Source organism: Geotrypetes seraphini, chromosome 3 (assembly GCF_902459505.1).
Source record: "Geotrypetes seraphini chromosome 3, aGeoSer1.1, whole genome shotgun sequence".
Lineage (NCBI taxonomy): Eukaryota > Metazoa > Chordata > Amphibia > Gymnophiona > Dermophiidae > Geotrypetes > Geotrypetes seraphini.
The window spans coordinates 25,423,424-25,442,293 of NC_047086.1; the positions used below are offsets into that span (position 1 = coordinate 25,423,424).

Consider the following 18,870-nt stretch of genomic DNA (forward strand, 5'->3'; position numbering starts at 1 on the left):
TCAACGTCCAAAGCTAAACGGGGCATTTCGGGAGGCATGTCGAAGGCGAGAGTTGGGCGGGATGTGGGCCGGCTTACACTTAGTCGTACAGCATGTAAAACCGAAAGTTTTACAACAGAGCTTAGACGGAACTTTGACATTGTGACTTAGACCATGTAAAACATGGTCTAAGTCCCAAAAACCCACCTAAACTCACCAGATAAGCACTTCAAACACATAACACAGACCCCACACACTACCCCAGTGATCACCAACCCCCACCCCCATAAAATTTTATTCACAACTTTAAATTTCAGCTTCCAGACCATCATCACCTGGCCGCCTGGCATAGGAAAGCCTAGTTGTCCAGCCCAGAGGCAGCTTAAGTCATCTTGGGGATGGGTTAGGGACCCATAGAGAAGAGGACCCATGCTCATAAGCCCCTTTAATCACTGCATTGATACTTAAACATGTGCACTCCCCTATACACCCCCAAAACCCTTTTTTACTGGCATATAAGTGGCTCCTGAAGCCATAAGGGCTATTTGGGTGGTAGATAAGTGGGTCTAGGGGATTCTTGAGGTGGTTTGGGGGCCTCACCATGACCTATAAGGGAGCTGTAGTGAGGAGAAGCCATGGCACCCTTTTGTGAAGTTCACAGCAGTGCCCTGTAAGGTACCCTACTATTTAGGTGGTATGTTCAATCCATCACTTTGCAGACCCTTCCCACGTACAACAGGGCTTGTTCTAGGCGTTTTGGACTTGGACAGAAAGTTGGATGGAAATGTGGTATAAAGATGGACGATTTAGCAGCTTGGACGATCAGATTGGCAGAATGCCCCTGTAATCTGGTTTATGTAGGCCGGACTGAACGGGCTGTTCAATTGCGACTAAATGAACATAAATCCAGATTAAACACAATGAACATGCAAGCCCCGATTGTGTCCCACTGTATGGAAAAACAGCATAGGGTGGATCAATTAAGATGGAGGGTGATAGATACTATTGATATGGAGAACGAAGGGAACTGGGAAGTGAGGTTCCTGCTGGTTTAAATGAAGAATTGGAATGGGCCACTCTTGTCTAGTTGGGCTCCTCGGGGACGCGTCCACAATATGTCATCCATATAAGTATAGGAACAGTTTGATAAAGTTTGAATGGTAACTAGGTAGTAGGGATATCCCATGACATCAGATTCTTGTTGCCATGGGAGGTCCCTTTAAAAACAGGAAGTTAATGCTGCTTCCTCCAATTCTGGAGAGGTGAAGTCTGGCAAAAGGCGTCACATGAACGGTGGAGGCCATGTGTCCCAGCAAGATCATCACACTTCTTGCCGAGATGGTTGAAAGAAGAGACACCGTGTGGCAAAGGTGGACGAGAGCCTCCTGACAAGGACGAGGCAGAAATGAGCGACGACGAACCGTATACAACACCGCTCCGATGAACTGGAGAGATTGGGACGGACACAACTGGGATTTGGGGAAGTTGATCTCGAAACCCAGACGTTGAAGGAACAGAATAGTCTGTTGGGTCGCTGAAATAACCTCCGGTCGAGACCACGCCTTTATGAGCCAGTCGTCGAGGTAAGGAAGTACCTGCAAACCCTGCGTCCGCAGGGCTGCGGCAACCATTACTAGACACTTCGTGAACACCCTCGGTGAAGATGTGAGACTGAAGGGGAGAACACGATACTGCAGATGGAGATTCCCCACCTGAAATCTCAAGAACTGGCGAGAGGCCAGATGAAGCAGGATGTGCATGTAGGCCTCTTTGAGATCCAAGGAGCATAACCAGTCCCCCTCGTCCATTAGGGGGTACAAAGTCGGCAGAGAAAGCATGCAAAACTTTTCTTTGACCAGACATTTGTTGAGAGCCCTCAGGTCCAGGATGGGACGCAAGTCCCCGGTCTTCTTGGGAATCAGAATAAAACAGGAATAAAACCCCGAGTTGTGCTGGCACACAGGAACCTCCTCGACAGCCCAGAGACGGAGGAGAGCCTGAGCCTCCTGAAGCAAAAGGGGAAGTTGAGACCTGGAAACTCTCTTAGGGGCTGATCTGGAGGAATATGTCAGAAGTGAAGAGAGTACCCCTCCCGAATTATGGTGAGAACCCAGGAGTCAGCTGTTATCATCTCCCACTGATGATATAAATGACGGAGCCAACTCCCGATGGGCAGGGGGGAAGGCTGATGGACGAAGGGCACTGGCATGCTCCGACTGGAATTGTCAAAACGACGGCGCCAGCTTCGCTACCGCAGGCATCTGAGATTTAGAGGGACGCTGTTGTTGCAGAGGCCGCTTATACTGCTTAGCAGGGAGGGCTCGCGCCTTAGGCCATACCAGGGAGGCAAAGGACCCCTTGTGCTCCGAAAGGCATTTCATAGCCGCCTCGATTGAGTCGTCAATGAGCTCGTTCCCCATACAAGGGAGATTTGCCAAGCGGTCCTGCAAATTGGGGTCCATGTCGACGATGCACAGCCAGGCCAAGCAACGCATCGCCACCGCAAAGGCTGTGACACAAGATGACAGCTCAAAGGCATTGTACGCGGCCTGGAGCATATAGAGACGAATTTGGGAGAACGTCTACAGAAGTTGACGGAACTCCAGCTGACGACGAGTGGGCAAGTCAGCAAGGAAAGACTGCAGGACCTTCAGGCAGTGCTTGAGATAGAAGGTGAAAATAAAGTTATAATTAAGGACACGGTTCACCATCATTGAGTTCTGGTAGAGCCGGCAACCAAATTTATTCATCGTCTGCCCCTCCCTGCCTGGGGGATGGCAGCGTAAACCCTTGAGGGGTTAGATGTTTTCAGCGAGGATTCCACAACCAAGGACTGATTGGAAAGCTGTGCCTTTTCAAAGCCCTTACACGGAACCGTGTGGTAGCGAGATTCCAGTTTGGAAGGGATGGCAGGAATGGCATAAGGGGTCTCCAGATTCCGGATGAATGTCTGTTTCAGAACCTGATTCAGAGGAAGATGCAAAGACTCCCTAGGAGAATGAGGAAGCTCCAACTCATCCAAATACTCTTGCGTGTACCGAGATTCAGACTGGAGGTCCAGCTGAAGAACCTTACCCATGTCAGAGACAAACCTCACAAAGGAGGAGGTCCGAGTAGAAGAAAGGACCTCGTGCGGCGAGGAAGACCAAGAGCGACGAGCTGCCGAAAAGGAAGGGGACGCCTCCCTAGAATACATAGTGGGCAAATCCGAGTCCCGAGAAAAGGACAACGATGAAGTCCTGCTCCGAGGCCGAAGAGCGCCAGTGCTGCATCTTACCGGGGGAAGAGCCTGGGGTTCGAGGAACTGGAGAAGAGTCCAACTTCCCCGACAGCTTCGAGGGAGGGGTCCTCGACCCACCGCAGCTCGGAGAGACAGACATGGAGGGCCGCCCTCGAGAATGAGAGGGGCGTCTCGACTGCACCGTGGCCTCGAAGGTCCTCGAGAACCGCTGGGTAGGAGATCTACCCCTTCAAGGCGAGTCCCTCGGCCGCTTCGAGGGCGGGAGCCTCGATAACAAAGCAGACTTTGTCGGGTGCTTCAAAGGAGGCCCACGGGTCGGAGACCCCAGCCTTGAAGCAGCAGGGGAAGAATCACTAGAAGACAGCTGGCGAGACCGATCCTGAGGGACCTCGAGCGGACGCTCAGGCTGGCCTGCCGAGAGCAGGGTCGAGGCAGGGGCAAGCTGGCTCAAGACAGAGGAAAGCTGAGTCTTCAGGACTCAAATGGGAAGGAATACGCGCATGCACGGTACACTCGCAAGCTTGAAGATCTTCAAGCAAGTTTGCTTGCGAGACTGTCCGCTCAGGGTTTCTTAGATGGCGTCACCCACATGTAGAGAATATGCTGCCTGCTTGTCCTGGGATAATGCTGCACCACCCTCTTATCCCATTTGTGTATCTGAAATTGCCATCCTCTATGCAAATGTATACCCCTCCCCCCTTATTACTTATATAGCACTGAAAGGCTTACACAGCGCTGTACATTTCGACATTTATAGATGGTCCCTGCTTGGAAGAGCTTACAATCCAGCTTGGACAGACAGATATAACATATAGGGTTGGGGATGCAGAGTTAGTAGTCAAAAGCAATGAATTACCTTCTCTTATCAATGAGATGTAACTAATACTGGCCATCCTAGATCTTAAAACCCACTTATTTAAACAATATAATATACATTATTGATTTTTATATTATCATGTAATTATAATGTACTTTTAATCTTTTTATCTATACTTATTTTAGTTTATATTGGGTTTTCCTTATTCATTAGTTTTAATGCTTATATTAGTTACTAATAATTTTATTATGTATGATGTTATTATTATTATATTGTATGCTGAGTACCTATTGTAAACTGCTATTTATATATACCGTTAGGCAGTATATATAAATAAAATTATTATTATTATTATTACCTTTGGTTCTCTTAACTTGTAAATCACCTTGAACCAGTATTGGATAAGTGCGATCCAGAAATTCAGATTAGATTAGATTAGATTGTTATCCACCATGAACTCATAAGGGTTTTGGCAGAATATCAGTCAGAATGTAATGTAATATAATATAATAATCAGCCACACATGGGTGATTCTTAAGCTGCAGATGCAAAGGTCTAAGGTGTATTATCCATAGATATGCGGCTCTTGATACTTGGGAATTATTGCTGCGGTAGGTTGAAATAATTATACAATATAAATACAGAGGAAGGTTTCTGCACAGTGTGATGCAGGTTCAATTTAATGGTGAGAAGGAATATGCATCGTAATTAGCAAGGTTCAGGTATGAGATTAGTTAAGGATTGACAATTCATATGCAAGCTATGTTGTACAGTGAAGAGGAACAGGAGAGAAGAAATGCAGTTATGCTACTATGTTAAGATACTAAAAATCAGACATGAAGGAGATGAGAAGACACAGTTTGGAGATAGCAGGGTGAGACCCAGGAAAACACCATCCAATTATTTAACTGGAGCTCCAGAATCTCGGAGCCTCTCCTTACCTGTACCATGATAATAGCAGAAATCAAGGCATTTCTGAGAATCCCATGGTGGGTCCAGACTGGCCATCATACACCCAGTCCATAGGAAAGTGTGTAAAAATGACAACTGAGGCTGCTGGTCATATGTACAATCAGGAAAGGAGGTAATATTATATTAGGAGGTCAGATGGTCATTGGGGAGCCCAAGAGCCAAAACAGAAGCAAACAAGCTATATCCTCTTTACTGGATTTTATTAAACATTAAATTAACTACATTTTAAAGACAATTATATAGCTACAAAGGAAGTTTAAACTATGTTCAAATAAATATTAATTAAGTTCTACATATTTCAACTGTGATTTGATGTCCAGTAGGTAAGACTGAAGATAGTTTTAGATTCAACATGGAAAACTGCATAATTTGGTCACTAGTAGTCTGTAAAGTTTGAAAAAAATAAAAATCTACCCCTAAAATTGACATCCCATCACCATGCTTAAAAAAGGTTCACTTGGGAGTAGATCTTGCAACTGAGAATCAGAGAAGCTCAGAATGTTTCCCCAAGGTGAGAATGACATAGTGCCTTAAAGTACATGGAACAGCAAATCACCAAATGAAGATCAAAGTAATAGTTTAAGGTATTCATGGCACCAAATACTATGTCCAACATCAGGTCTTACATTAAAGATCCCCTTTATTCCTTTTGTATTTTGCCTCCCTTTTATTTTAAGCAATGTATCCTCCTCATCTGTCCATATGTATCATGGTATGTCTGTATTGTAAATGAATTTGTTCCCTCTATTTTATATATTTTTTTAAAAACTTTTAATACTTTGTATAAAATGGAAACCGCTTTGTTAATAAAAGCAGTATATCAAGACCTAAATAAACTTGAAACTTGAGATGTGTTTTGCCTACAAAAACTGCATCAGGAACAATAACTAGAGGGGATGAGCAAACACACACTTCCCTCTAGAACTGGAAATAACTGGCAAATTGCCTTTAAACATTTTAGTACAACAAAGCCTTAAACTAATTACTCTAATTGGTCCTTTGCTGTTCTTTTTGCTTATCCTAGCATCACAGATCCATGCTTCTGCTTTCATCCATAAGAACATAAAAAGTTTCCCGCAGAATGTCATGCAGGGGTAACTTGAGGAACTCCTTTGGAGGTTGATCAAAATCCAGGGCTTCAAGGAAAGCCTGAGATTTTTTTGAGACAGATTCCAAAGGTATGGAGAGGGAGTCAGACATTTCCTTCAAGAATTTAGTAAAGGAGGACTGATTAGGTTTACTAGTCGGCTCCTGGAGAGAAGGATCTTCCTCATCAGAGGAAACAACCTCATCGGTACCCACAGGCTCTTCAGAGTCGTCCCACAAGTCAGGGTCACGTACCTGAGAACCTCGACCTCGAGAGATCGGAGTCGAGGGTTCATCATGTCGAGATTTGCGCACCAACTTGCCGGAGTGCATGGAGGCAGTACTGGGAGAGGTGACATGGTGCCTAGCGGGATTGGGAGACGGTGCCGATTTGGAGACCGTCTGCACCGCATGGCGCAAGGTTCTCGGTTCCGCTGATAAAACAGGCATGGAAGCGGAGGTAGTGTGAATCGGCGCCAAGAGTGTCGACGCCGACAACAGAGGTTGGGCAACCATCGGTACCATATGTTCAGATCGGACTGGGACTGGAAGGCTCGGTGCCAGCAGAGCAGGAAGAAGCTGTTGCAATTGCTCCTGAAGCTGGACCTGGAGGGTAGCCGCAATGTGATCATCCAAAGAAGGCACCGGTACCGCTTTCTTTTCTTCGGTACCTGTGGTGCCGCTCGACACTCGGGAGATGAGGAGGCGCTCACCTCAATAGGAGCGGAGTGTTTACGTGGGCGCCTCGAGGCTGGCAGGACTGGGCTCACTGCAGAATAGGCCGCAGGACGCTCCAGGGAAGAGGAAGGCTTCTTAGCCGGCTTACCTGGGGGATGCTCACCGGAGGAAGTTCGGGCAGTGTCGAAAGAGTCGGTGCCGATTTAGAGGGGGCAGCCGACGTCGGAGTGGATGTCGATGGTTCCATCCCAGCACCGAAGAGAAGTTTTTGATGTATTTGCCAGTTCTTCAAGGTGCACTTTTTAAGAGAAGTGCAACGGGTGCAAGATGAAGCGTTATGATCCAGACCCAGGCACTGAAGACACCAATTGTGGGGGTTGGTCAAAGAGATGGGGCGCGCACACCGCTGACACTTCTTGAATCCCGGCTGCGGGGGCATGAAGGTGAACATGGCCTCCGCTCAATCGAAGGCGAAGGCTTCGATTGTGCCAACAGGCCCCACTGGGGCAAGACAAAAGAAATGAAAAAAGAAAGATTTTTTTTTTTTTTGAGAAACGAGAAACCAAAAAGAAAACAAGGAAGAGTAAACTTCCACAAAAAACGCGTGAGCGGGAAGGCGAGAGAAAAATTTCAATGGCCGTTAAAAATCCACGTCGTCTTAGCTCCGCGGAAACTAAGAAACTGGGGACCGTGCGCCTCCGTCGGGCGGGAAGGCACTCGCGCATGCGCGGTGCGGCCTACTGGAACTTTCTAAGTTCTTAGAGTGCAATCACTCTAAAATTGTCCGTACCGGGGCTCCGTCGGTGCCATCACCCATCAGTTAAGAATATGCTGCCTGCTTGTCCTGGGATAAGAATTGCCACTGCTGGGTCAGACCAGTGGTCCATTGTGCCCAGCAGTCTGCTCACGTGGCGGCTCTTAGGTCAAAGACTAGTGCCCTAGTTGAGTCTAGCCTTACCTGCTTACGTTCTGGTTCAGCAGGAACTTGCGTAACTTTGTCTTGAGTCCCTGGAGGGTGTTTTCCCCTATAACAGCCTCTGGAAGAGCGTTCCAGATTTCCACCACTCTCTGGGTGAAGAAGAACTTCCTTACATTTGTACGAAATCTATCTCCTTTTAACTTTAGATAGTGCCCTCTCGTTCTCTCTACCTTGGAGAGAGGGTGAACAACCTGTCTTTATCTACTAAGTCTATTCCCTTCATTATCTTGAATGTTTCGATCATGTCCCCTCTGTCTCCTCTTTTCACGGAGAAGAGGCCCCGTTTCTCGAATCTCTCACTGTACGGCAACTCCTCCAGCCCCTTAACCATATTAATTGCTCTTCTTTGGACCCTATCGAGTAGAACTGTGTCCTTCTTCATGTATGGCGACCAGTGCTGGATACAGTATTCCATGTGGGAGCGTACCATGGCCCGGTACAGCGGCATGATAACCTTCTCCAATCTGTTTATGATCCCCTTCTTAATCATTCCTAGCATTCTGTTTGTCCTTTTTACCACCGCCACGAATTGCGCGGACAGCTTCGTTGACTTGTCTACCAGTACTCCCAAGTCTGTCCCCTGGAGGGTCTCTCTGAGTACTGCACCGAACATCCTGTATTTGTGCATACGATTTTTGTTACTAACATGCATCACCTTGCATTTATCCACGTTAAACCTCATTTGCCATGTTTGCGGCCCATTCCTCGAGCGTGTTTGTCACGTTGCAGGTCTTCGCAATCCTCCTGTGTCTTCACTACTCTGAATAACTTTGTATCATCCGCAAATTTAATCACCTCGCTCTCTGTACCAATTTCCAGGTCATTTATAAATGTTGAAGAGCACAGGCCCGAGCACCGAACCTTGCGGCACTCCACTCATGACACTTTTCCAATCCGAGTATTGTCCATTTACCCCCACTCTCTGTTTCCTATCTGCTAACCAGTTTTTAATCCACGTGAGTATATCACCCTCGATTCCATGGCTCACAATTTTTCAAAACAGTATTTCATGAGGCCATTTAGACCAGCTCAAATACTTTTATGAGAACTCATTAGATGCTTCATAAGCTTCTGGTTATTGGCCTGAACTATTCTGGGTCCTCCCTCCTTGTAATAGCAACAGATAGCCTTCTATTTCCCTCCTCCCCCCCCACCCCGTAAGAGCCTCCATGGATCCCACCTCTGCAGGCCTCTTCCCAGGCCTACCTTCTCAATCTGTGGTGCACTAGTGGTAGACAGGGCAGCAGCAATGCTCACTCGCTCATGCCCATTGTAGATACCCTTTCAAAATGGCTGACGTAACAGAATATCAAGGGCTAATTCTGTTCGTGGTACTCAGCATTTAGAGAAGAAAAACACTAATCATTGTTGACTGAATATTAAATGAACCTGCTTTTAACAGTGGCCACATTTCCTAATTTTAATTGAACATGAAAGGTAGTGGTGGCTCTGGATGATACAACTGAACCAATAACCTGTAGCATAGCTAGGGAGGTTGTTGCCCTGGGCGGTGGCGCCCGGCATTGACATGCTGTGTGCCCCACCCTGCATACCTCTTGAAATGTTTGCCAGCATGAGCAGCATGGGGAGAGTGTGGTGCAGTGGTTAAAGCTACAGCCTCAACATCCTGAGATCATGAGTTTAAACACAAGTTGCTCCTTGTGACCCTGGGCAAGTCACTTAATCCTCCCCCATTGCCCCAGGTACTTTAGATAGATTATGAGCCCACTGGGATAGACAAGGAAAAATGCTTGAGTACCTGAATCCATGTAAATTGTTCTGAGCTCCCTTGGGAGAACAGTATTGAAAACTGAATAAATAAATAAACCTTCCACCTGCTGCTTGTGCCGGCCTTGGCTCCTTTCTGAAATTGCTTCCTGGTCAGAAGGAAGCTGAGGCCAGCGCAAGCAGCAGGTGGAAGGTGCTGCTTGTGTCGGCAAACATTTCAAGAGCTATGTTGGGAGGGGGGAGGAGGAGAGCTGCCAGCACCCCCGCAAAGATGGTACCAGGGTCAGTGTGCCCCCCCTTTACTCTCCCACTGCCAGCAACTAAAGCATAACACACCAATACGGTATATTGTTGCAGATATGAAGAGTCCTGTGTGTCTTATTATAAAAACTAACTAAGAGCTATACTCGACAGTTCATTAGTTTAGGCCAATGGTTCCTAAACCTGTCCAGGGGGACCCCTAGCCAGTCAGGTTTTCAAGATATCCCTAATGAATATGCATTTCTATGTTTCTATGAGAGAGATTTGCATATAATGGAAGTGACAGGTATGCAAATCTCTCTCATGCATATTCATTAGGGATATCTTGAAAACCTGACTGGCTGGGGGTCCTCCAGGGCAGGTTTGGGAACCACTGGTTTAGGCATAGGTTTTTATGATAACCTAGCTCAGGGGTGGGTAACTCTGGTCCTCGAGGGCCAGAATCCAGTCGGGTTTTCAGGATTTCCCCAATGAAAGCAGTGCATGCCAATACATCTCATGCATATTCATTGGGGAAATCCTGAAAATCCGACTGGATTCCCCACCCCTGACCTAGCTAGGTGGATTTAGTCATATTATTATTATTATAGCTGTGCCCCTACCACTGTTTATAAAAACATCCTCCTTTGAGTTCATACTTCAAAAACTAAAAAGAGTTACCTTAGTGCGAGGAGGTAGTTGACAATGTACTTGGGCTGGAGATCCTCACAGGACTTGCACAACACCTCATCATATCTATAGATAAACACATGAAGGGTTTCATTTTATTCTTGTATCAATTACTGAAACTAAGCCACTCATTCATACTAAATGTGAGAGCTCCTGGTGCAGTATTAGAAAGTAACATTTTCATGATAGCCTGTCCTTGAAAACAAAGCAACAACAGACATATACATGATACTGAAGTGGTGTGTGGCCTAGTATGTGAAACACAGTTACCTATGTGCCACTCATCGTATGACCCTAAGCACTAGACCAGGGGTAGGCACTGTAATAGGCAGACTATGCCTGCTAGGAGTGTCCCTAGTGCAGGTAGCAGTTCTAATTCAGACCCTTCTCTTACACCTCCATTTAAACCAGTGGTCTCAAACACACAGCCCACGGGCCGCATGTGGCTCTCCAGGTGTTATTTGTGGCCCGCGGTCTGGACGCGATCAACAGCATTTCTCTTCCCCTTTCCTTCCTTTTGGAGCAGCAGCGTGTCTGGCCGGCTTGTTCCGTTCAAAGCCGCATCGGAAGCAGGCGCAGGCGCGGATCTCGCAAGGAGCCACCCGCGGCTTTGAACGGAACGAGACGGCCAGACATGCTGCTGCTCCACAAGGAAGAGAACGGAAGGGGAGGGGAGGGGAAAGAGAAATGCTTCTGCTACATAGGAAAGGGGGACCCTAGGGAAATGCTGCTGCTGCTGTACAGGGAAAGGGAGAGGGAGGGAAAGGGGAAGAGAAATGCCTCTCCTGCACAGGAAAGGGGGAAGGGAAATGCTGCTTCTGTTGCTCCTGCACCCAATTGGGGAAAGAGAGGGAAGGAAGGAGAAGGGAGAGGAAAGGAACAAGAGAAGAAGCCAAGTTCATGGGAGGGAGGGAAAGAAAGGAGATATCAGACCATGGAGGGGGAGGGAGAGATGCCAGGGCATGGGGGAAGGGAAGGAGACAGATGCCAGACCAGGGGAAAGGAAGGAAGGAGGGAGGGAGAGAAAGGAAGGAAAGAGATGCCAGACCATGGAAATAGGACGGAAGAAGAGAGAGATAGGAAGGGAAGGGAAGACATGGAAACGTAGATTTTGAAAAGAAAGCAGAAAAATTGAACATTAAGTTAATGCCAAAGATGGATGCAACTATGTTTCCACTATAAGCAGGGACAATGTAACTAAGAGTCAGAAAAAGCACTATGCTATAAACAAAACAGACTGACTCTGTAACAGTAACACAACCCCAGAGGAGGACTCGTTATACAAAAAGTTAAGCTCAGAGATATAAAACTCTGAAGAGGGAGAGGTAACCCCCTCTTAGGGAAAGAGTTTATCTTCCAATCATTGCTTCATAATTGTGACAAACGAGCCCAACTCCAAGGTGTAAAAGTTTTAACTGTGTATATATCTCAATGTGGATGCAATATGCATTCAACAGGCTTTCAAAAATAGATAAATATTCTGCATTCAGGTAAGCACTAGAATTTTCAGCATTCATATGATTAAATCTCAAAAGTACTTATCAGGGTCCTGACGCGGCCCCGTTTCGGTGTCTACTTCAGGAGACCCCGTCTGACAAAGTTTAATTTTGCAAAGAGTAATAGTCATAAGAAATTCAAACACAGGTTCGTTCTGTTGTTGAACGGAAATTTTTCAACAACAGAACGAACCTGTGTTTGAATTTCTTATGACTATTACTCTTTGCAAAATTCAACTTTGTCAGACGGGGTCTCCTGAAGTAGACACCGAAACGGGGCCGCGTCGGGACCCTGATAAGTACTTTTGAGATTTAATCATATGAATGCTGAAAATTCTAGTGCTTACCTGAATGCAGAATATTTATCTATTTTTGAAAGCCTGTTGAATGCATATTGCATCCACATTGAGATATATACACAGTTAAAACTTTTACACCTTGGAGTTGGGCTCGTTTGTCACAATTATGAAGCAATGATTGGAAGATAAACTCTTTCCCTAAGAGAGGGTTACCTCTCCCTCTTCAGAGTTTTATATCTCTGAGCTTAACTTTTTGTATAACGAGTCCTCCTCTGGGGTTGTGTTACTGTTACAGAGTCAGTCTGTTTTGTTTATAGCAAAGATGGATGCAAGGCAGAAAGTGAAGACGGAGAGAAAAACAGTCAAAGGACAAGAAGGCCCTGGAAACATAGTTAAAAGCACAGAAAAATAGTCACCAGACAACAAAGATAGGAAAATGATTTTATTTTCAATATAGTGATTAAAATGTGTCAGTTTTGAGAACGAAAAGATATTAAACTTTAAATGTGAGGGCTGCAGAAAAAATAGAGTACTTGGAGGGCCGCAGAAAAAATAGTTAATGTCTTATTAAAGAAATTACAATTTTGCATGAGGTAAAACTCTTTATAGTTTATATATCTTTCCTTTTAACTGTTAAAGGAAAGTTTTATAAACTATAAAGAGTTTTACCTCATGCAAAATTGTCATTTCTTTAATAAGACATTAACTATTTTTTCTGCGGCCCTCCAAGTACCTACAAATCCAAAATGTGGCCCTGCAAAGGTTTGAGTTTGAGACCACTGATTTAAACCATTTTCTGACTCAGAAGCTGAATTTCCTTCTAGGTCCTGTAGAGGGAGTAGGAGAGCAGCAGGGCTAGGTTCCCATCCCCCTCTATGTCCCAAGGTGATTAACCGGAAATCCTTTCCACCTGAGGGTTGGGGCGGGGCTGCAAGCTGCTGTCCCTGAGAACTAGGCTTCTGGAGAATCAGAGAAGGGAGAAACAGCAGCAGGACAGGTCACAGTGCTCAGGGCTGGGAGCTCCTGATAGCAGCCAAACTCCTGAAGCTATGGAGTTAATTGAGGCTGGGGAAGTGCCTCTCAGTCTGGTGGAGGAACTGTTTGCCATGGATCTTGAAATGAGCTCCGATACTAGTGCTGTGTGGGCTCCTGAAGATGCACCCATGGAAGTTTGTTTCCTGAAAACAAGTAACTAAAGGTTTGCTTAAAGTACATGTGTCAAACACAAGGCCCGCGGGCCAAATCCGGCCCGCCAGGCCTTGCAATGTGGCCCGCACCGCGCTGTCATCACTGCACGCCGCTGCGTTCCATCACAATGACGCGCGGTGACATAGGAGGCTTGTGATCTCGCCGGCCGTACTTGCTATCTATCTCCCCCCATCGACCGCCCCCCCAAGAACCTCCGACCGCCCCCCCAGCCGACCCGCGACCCCCCTGGCCGACCCCCACGACCCCCCCACCCCCCTTCCCCGTACCTTTCTGTAGTTGGCCGGACAGACGGGAGCCAAACCCGCCTGTCCGGCAGGCAGCCAACGACGGAATGAGGCCGGATTGGCACATCCGTCTCAAAGCTCCGCCTACTGGTGGGGCCTAAGGCGCCTGGGCCAATCAGAATAGACCCGGGAGCCTTAGGTCCCACCAGTAGGCGGAGCTTTGAGACGGATGGGCCAATCCGGCCTCATTCCGTCGTTGGCTGCCTGCCGGACAGGCGGGTTTGGCTCCGGTCTGTCCGGCCAACTACAGAAAGGTACGGGGAAGGGGGGTGGGGGTGTCGTGGGGGTCGGCCAGGGGGGGTCGGAGGTTCTTGGGGGGGGGGGCGGTCGATGGGGGGAGGGGGGTTTGCGTCGAGGGCAGGAGGGCCTGGGATCCCTCCTGCCCGTAATGTAGTGCGGGGTGGGGGTAGGGGGTCGCCGTGGTCAGGAGGGTTTGGGCTCCCTCCTGGCCCGAACAACTAGCGGGGGGGGGGGGGTCGCCAGGGCCAGGAGGACTTGGGCTCCCTCCTGGCCCGATATTGTCGGGGAGTTGGGGAATCGGCGGGGCAAGAGGGCTTGGGCTCCTTTTTGCCCCGATCGTGTCGGGGAGTTGGGGGGGCAAGAGGGCTTGAGCTCCCTCTTGCCCCGATCGTGTTGGGAGTCAGGGAGTCGGCGGTCCTTCGGGGTGGGGGTGCAAGTGCGTGCGAGCGGTCCTGCTTGGGGTGAATCGGACGTCGGGGGGGGGGAACTATGTAAAAAAAATACACAGCAGAAGCTGCCAGTTCCTGGCATAAAGTGTAGGCATAAAAATCGCAACAGAATCTGCTATCTGTACCCAGCCAGGCATTTATTGACTGACTTTTTCATTCTAACGCAGATTTCCAATAAACTACATCTTTTACTGCCAATATTGATCCCAAAATGTCCAGGAAAAGAAAAGTTGACGGTGAAGGCAGACAATTTAATGACAAATGGGAAAATGAATACATGTTTGTGCTTAGTGAGGGCAAACCAGTGTGTATATTGTGTTATGAGACAGTGTCGGTGATGAAAGAGTACAATATACGTCATCATTTTGACACCAAACATAATGTTAAGTATGGCAAATATACTTTGGAAGAAAAGCATAAAATTGTTAAAGAACTAAAAGGCAAACTACAATCACAGCAGCAAATGTTTACAAAGGCTACAGCGAAAAATGATGCTGCAGTGAAAGCAAGCTTTATAGTGGCTGAAGAAATTTCCCGTACTTCAAGGTGTTTTTCAGAGGGTGCCTTTTTGAAGCAATGCATGCTAAAAGTGTGTGAGAAAGTATGCCCAGACCAGATACAGAGTTTTCAAACTGTCAGTTTGTCAAGAAACACCATTGCAGACAGAGTTCAAGAACTCTCAGGAAATCTATCATCACAGCTGGCCGAACAGGCATGCAGTTATCTCGCTTTTTCACTTGCTATCGATGAAAGCACAGACAACACTGATACAGCGCAGCTGTCCATCTTTATACGTGCTACGAAGACCGACCTCTCTGTCACTGAGGAACTTTTGGATGTAGCTGCCATGCATGGGACGACGACTGGTAGAGATATATTTGAGGCTGTGGAGAAATCTATAAATAATTTTAAATTACCCTGGGAAAAGTTGGTAGGGCTAACTACCGATGGCGCACCTTCAATGTGCGGAGAAAAGAAAGGCTTGGTTGGACTAATGAAGGAAAGAATGCAAAAAAGTCACTGCCACACACCCTTGATTACTTATCATTGCATTATCCACCAAGAGGCTATGTGTGGAAAAGTTCTGGACATGAATGACATAATGACCACAGTCATTAAAACTATTAACTTTATAAGGGCACATGGCCTGAATCATCGCCAGTTCCAGCAGTTTTTACAGGAGGTGGGTGCAGAGCATGGAGACGTGCCATACCACATAGAAGTAAGATGGCTGAGCAAGAGCGCAGTCCTCAAAAGATTTTTTGAGCTCAGAGAACAAATTGCTCTTTTCATGGAAAGTAAAGGAAAGCCCTTGCCTGAACTGTCGGATCCCGCCTGGCTATGTGATTTTGCTATGATGTGTGAAATATGTGAGCATCTCGCCCAACTGAATCTGAAGCTGCAGAGACGCAAACAAGTCATCACGAAGATGTCTGACATGATCACAGCATTCCAGCGTAAACTTCAACTATGGAAGTCCCAACTGGAACAGGACAATCTTGCCCACTTTCCCGTTTGTTTGAGTATCTCAACCACTATTTCTGGTACTTTTCCTTGCAGTCGGCTGGCTACCAAAGTTAGCCGTTTACTAAGTGAATTTGAGCGGCGCTTCTCTGACTTTAGAACACAGCACTCAGGCTTTGACATCTTTGCCAATCCTTTTACAGTTGATGTCAACAATGTGCCCCATCACCTTCAGATGGAGATAATCGAGCTTCAGTCTGACAGTGGCCTGAAATCAAGGTTTCAGGATGTTGAAATTGAGGACTTCTACCCTCTACTGCCCCCTGACTCAATGCCAGAGCTCCGACTTCATGCTGCCCGTATTCTATCCATGTTTGGGAGCACCTATCTTTGTGAACAGATGTTTTCAATAATGAATCTGAACAAAAACAAGCACAGATCACGCATTACCGATGACAACCTCCATGCTGTTTTGCGGGTTGCTACAGCCCAAGAAATAAAACCGAACATTGAATCATTGATACGGGGAAAACGGTGTTAGACATCTAGCCAGAAAACAAAACAATGAGCATTTTAGGTACATTCCAATATTACTGTTTTGCTTGATACCAATATTACTGTTTTGCTTGATAGCATGTGAGTTGGTTAACAGCACTATTAAGGAAAAGATTGTTCCACTCATTTTAAATTCACATTTCTGGTTAACATTGTCAGTTTATGACTGTTCAGTAAACCATTCGGCCCGCGATTTAGGCTGGATTTTAGATTTTGGCCCCTTCTCTGATTGAGTTCGACACCCCTGGCTTAAAGAATACTGCAAGTTTGTTTTGCCTGTTTTTTCAAGAGCTGAATAATTCTTACTCCTGCCAATGAGTGAATTTTTTCTGTTGTTGAACTGAGCAAGGACTTTTATTTTGAAGCTTGGTTTTCTTTTTGGGAAGTTGATATTGCTCCTTCCTGGTGAGGACAGTGAACTGTGATAGTCAAAGACAGTGGGGTTTGCCCCGTGTTTCGTGGTGGGATAGTGGGCCTAAGCAGTTTAAAGACCACACGGCGCACACTGTCTTTCCAGCGCTCCTTGCTGAAGAAGTCAGTACAGCAGCACTGACTTGGAGCTGGATTGTTACAGATCAGAAGTTATTGCTTTTGTTTTGAAGTCTTTTCTTTTCTTTTGCTATGGACTCTTAATGGACGGCAACTGAAAGATAACTTAACTCTGTGAAAGAAAGATTTTGCTATATGATTTTGGACTCTCTTGTTTTTCTCTCACAGAGACTATTTTCTGAGATAGTTTTGAAATATGTATTGGAAGCCGGTTGGCACCTATGAAATGATCCTGACAAATATACTGTTATTTTTTTGGTTTTGAGGATTAAAATTCCTGCTTGCATTGAAGCTGTGCCTATTACATTTGAGGGTGTCTCTTACATTAAACGCTACAATATTACCTCCTTGTGCAGCCCGCAGCAGCTCACAAGAGTTTGCATGTACTGGTGACCCCAGACACCTTGCCTGGAGCTCGCCGGCTACAGCACTAGACCAGGGGTTGGGTTCCCTGGTTGACTGTCTAGTGCAGGGGTAGGCAATTCCAGTCCTCGAGAGCCGGAGCCAGGTCAGGTTTTCAGGATATCAACAATGAATATGTATGAGATGGATTTGCATGCACTGCCTCCTTGAGATGCAAATCTATCTCATGCATATTTATTGTGGATATTCTGAAAACCTGACCTGGCTCCAGCTCTTGAGGACTGGAATTGCCTACCCCTGTACTAGACAGTCAACCAGGGAGCCCAAATCAAAACCCATTGCTGCTCCTAGTGATCTTGGGAAATCTGATGCCTTGGGTACAAACAGATTATGAGCCCTCCAGGAACAGGAGGGTTTCTAACGCTCTCTCTCGTAAGGATCAATCAAAGTATGTTTTATCATTCCCTCTGCAAAATTCCTAACCCTTATTTGTTTTGCTTGCTTGTGTTTTGATTAGATTGTATGCTCTTTCGAGCAGGGATTGTCTCTTACATGTTAAATGTACAGTGCTGTGTACATCTGGCAGCAATATAGAAATGATAAGTAGTAATAAGAGGGAAATTATCTAGAATACCTGAATGTAACTCACCTTGAGCTAGTATTGAAAAGGTGTAATATTGAAGGCATTGAAGGGGTTTTGAGAGGGGTTTTATTTGGGGCATTCTTCATTGTGGTTTTTGGGTGGGTCTTTACCTATCTGTATTATGGACTTCCTTTCTTATTATTGGTTATTTTTATGTATTACAATTAGTAAAGGAGATGGGATCTGGGGCAGAGCTTGGGTGGGCCTAGGGAGATCTGTGGTTGGGGTACTCAGTTGATATTTGTTAGACTTAGGGGGTACTTAGCTTGAAGTAGTTGAGAAACAGTGCTGTAGGCAATCAGCTGGCACCAGTGCCTCTCCTTCTCTCCAGCCTCCTTCTCTGCTGGCACCCCCTACTGGCATCTCAGGGCCCATCTGGAGGGCCTCTGCACATGCGCGGACGTCAACGTGATGATGTCACGCACATGCGTGATGTCATCATGGTGATGTCTATGCACTTCTGGGTGCCTCAAGTTGTGGCCATTACCTTTAGTGTGCTCCGTCTCGAGAAAGTTTGAGAGACACTGGTCTAGTTTAAAAACAAAAATAAATTCATGTATTTCTAGACTCCAAAACTTCATTTTTCATATACACACAATATACACAGCGGATATAAATTCTCAAAACTGACACATTTCAATCATTATATTGAAAATAAAATCATTTTACCTACCAGCGATCCTCTGCAGGCTGCTGTAATTAGCTTTAAAGGTAAGACCGGGACGTCAGGGGGGGAAGCTGGAGGAGGCTAGAGAGAAGGGGGAAATGTGCAGGCCTTCAGCGAATCAGGCAGCACTGGTGCTGTACCACGTAGGGAAGTCAGCTGACAGGTGCCTCTCTTCCTCCTCAGTGTGCCGTGGCACACTTGGAATCTCAGGAAACTCAGGAATCTCAGGAAACTCAGGAAAC

At 46.4% G+C, this 18,870-nt stretch overlaps 1 protein-coding gene across 4 annotated transcripts in view; it reads right to left on the minus strand.

Moving 5' to 3' along the window:
* Nucleotides 1-18,870, minus strand: part of RARS2 (arginyl-tRNA synthetase 2, mitochondrial) — a 175,346-nt gene that overhangs the window by 25,798 nt on the left and 130,678 nt on the right. For all 4 annotated transcript variants that reach the window (XM_033939892.1, XM_033939889.1, XM_033939890.1 and 1 more), the window contains one exon: nucleotides 10,402-10,476. In XM_033939892.1, coding sequence (XP_033795783.1) covers nucleotides 10,402-10,476 — 75 coding nt within the window. The remainder of the gene's footprint in view (nucleotides 1-10,401; nucleotides 10,477-18,870) is intronic.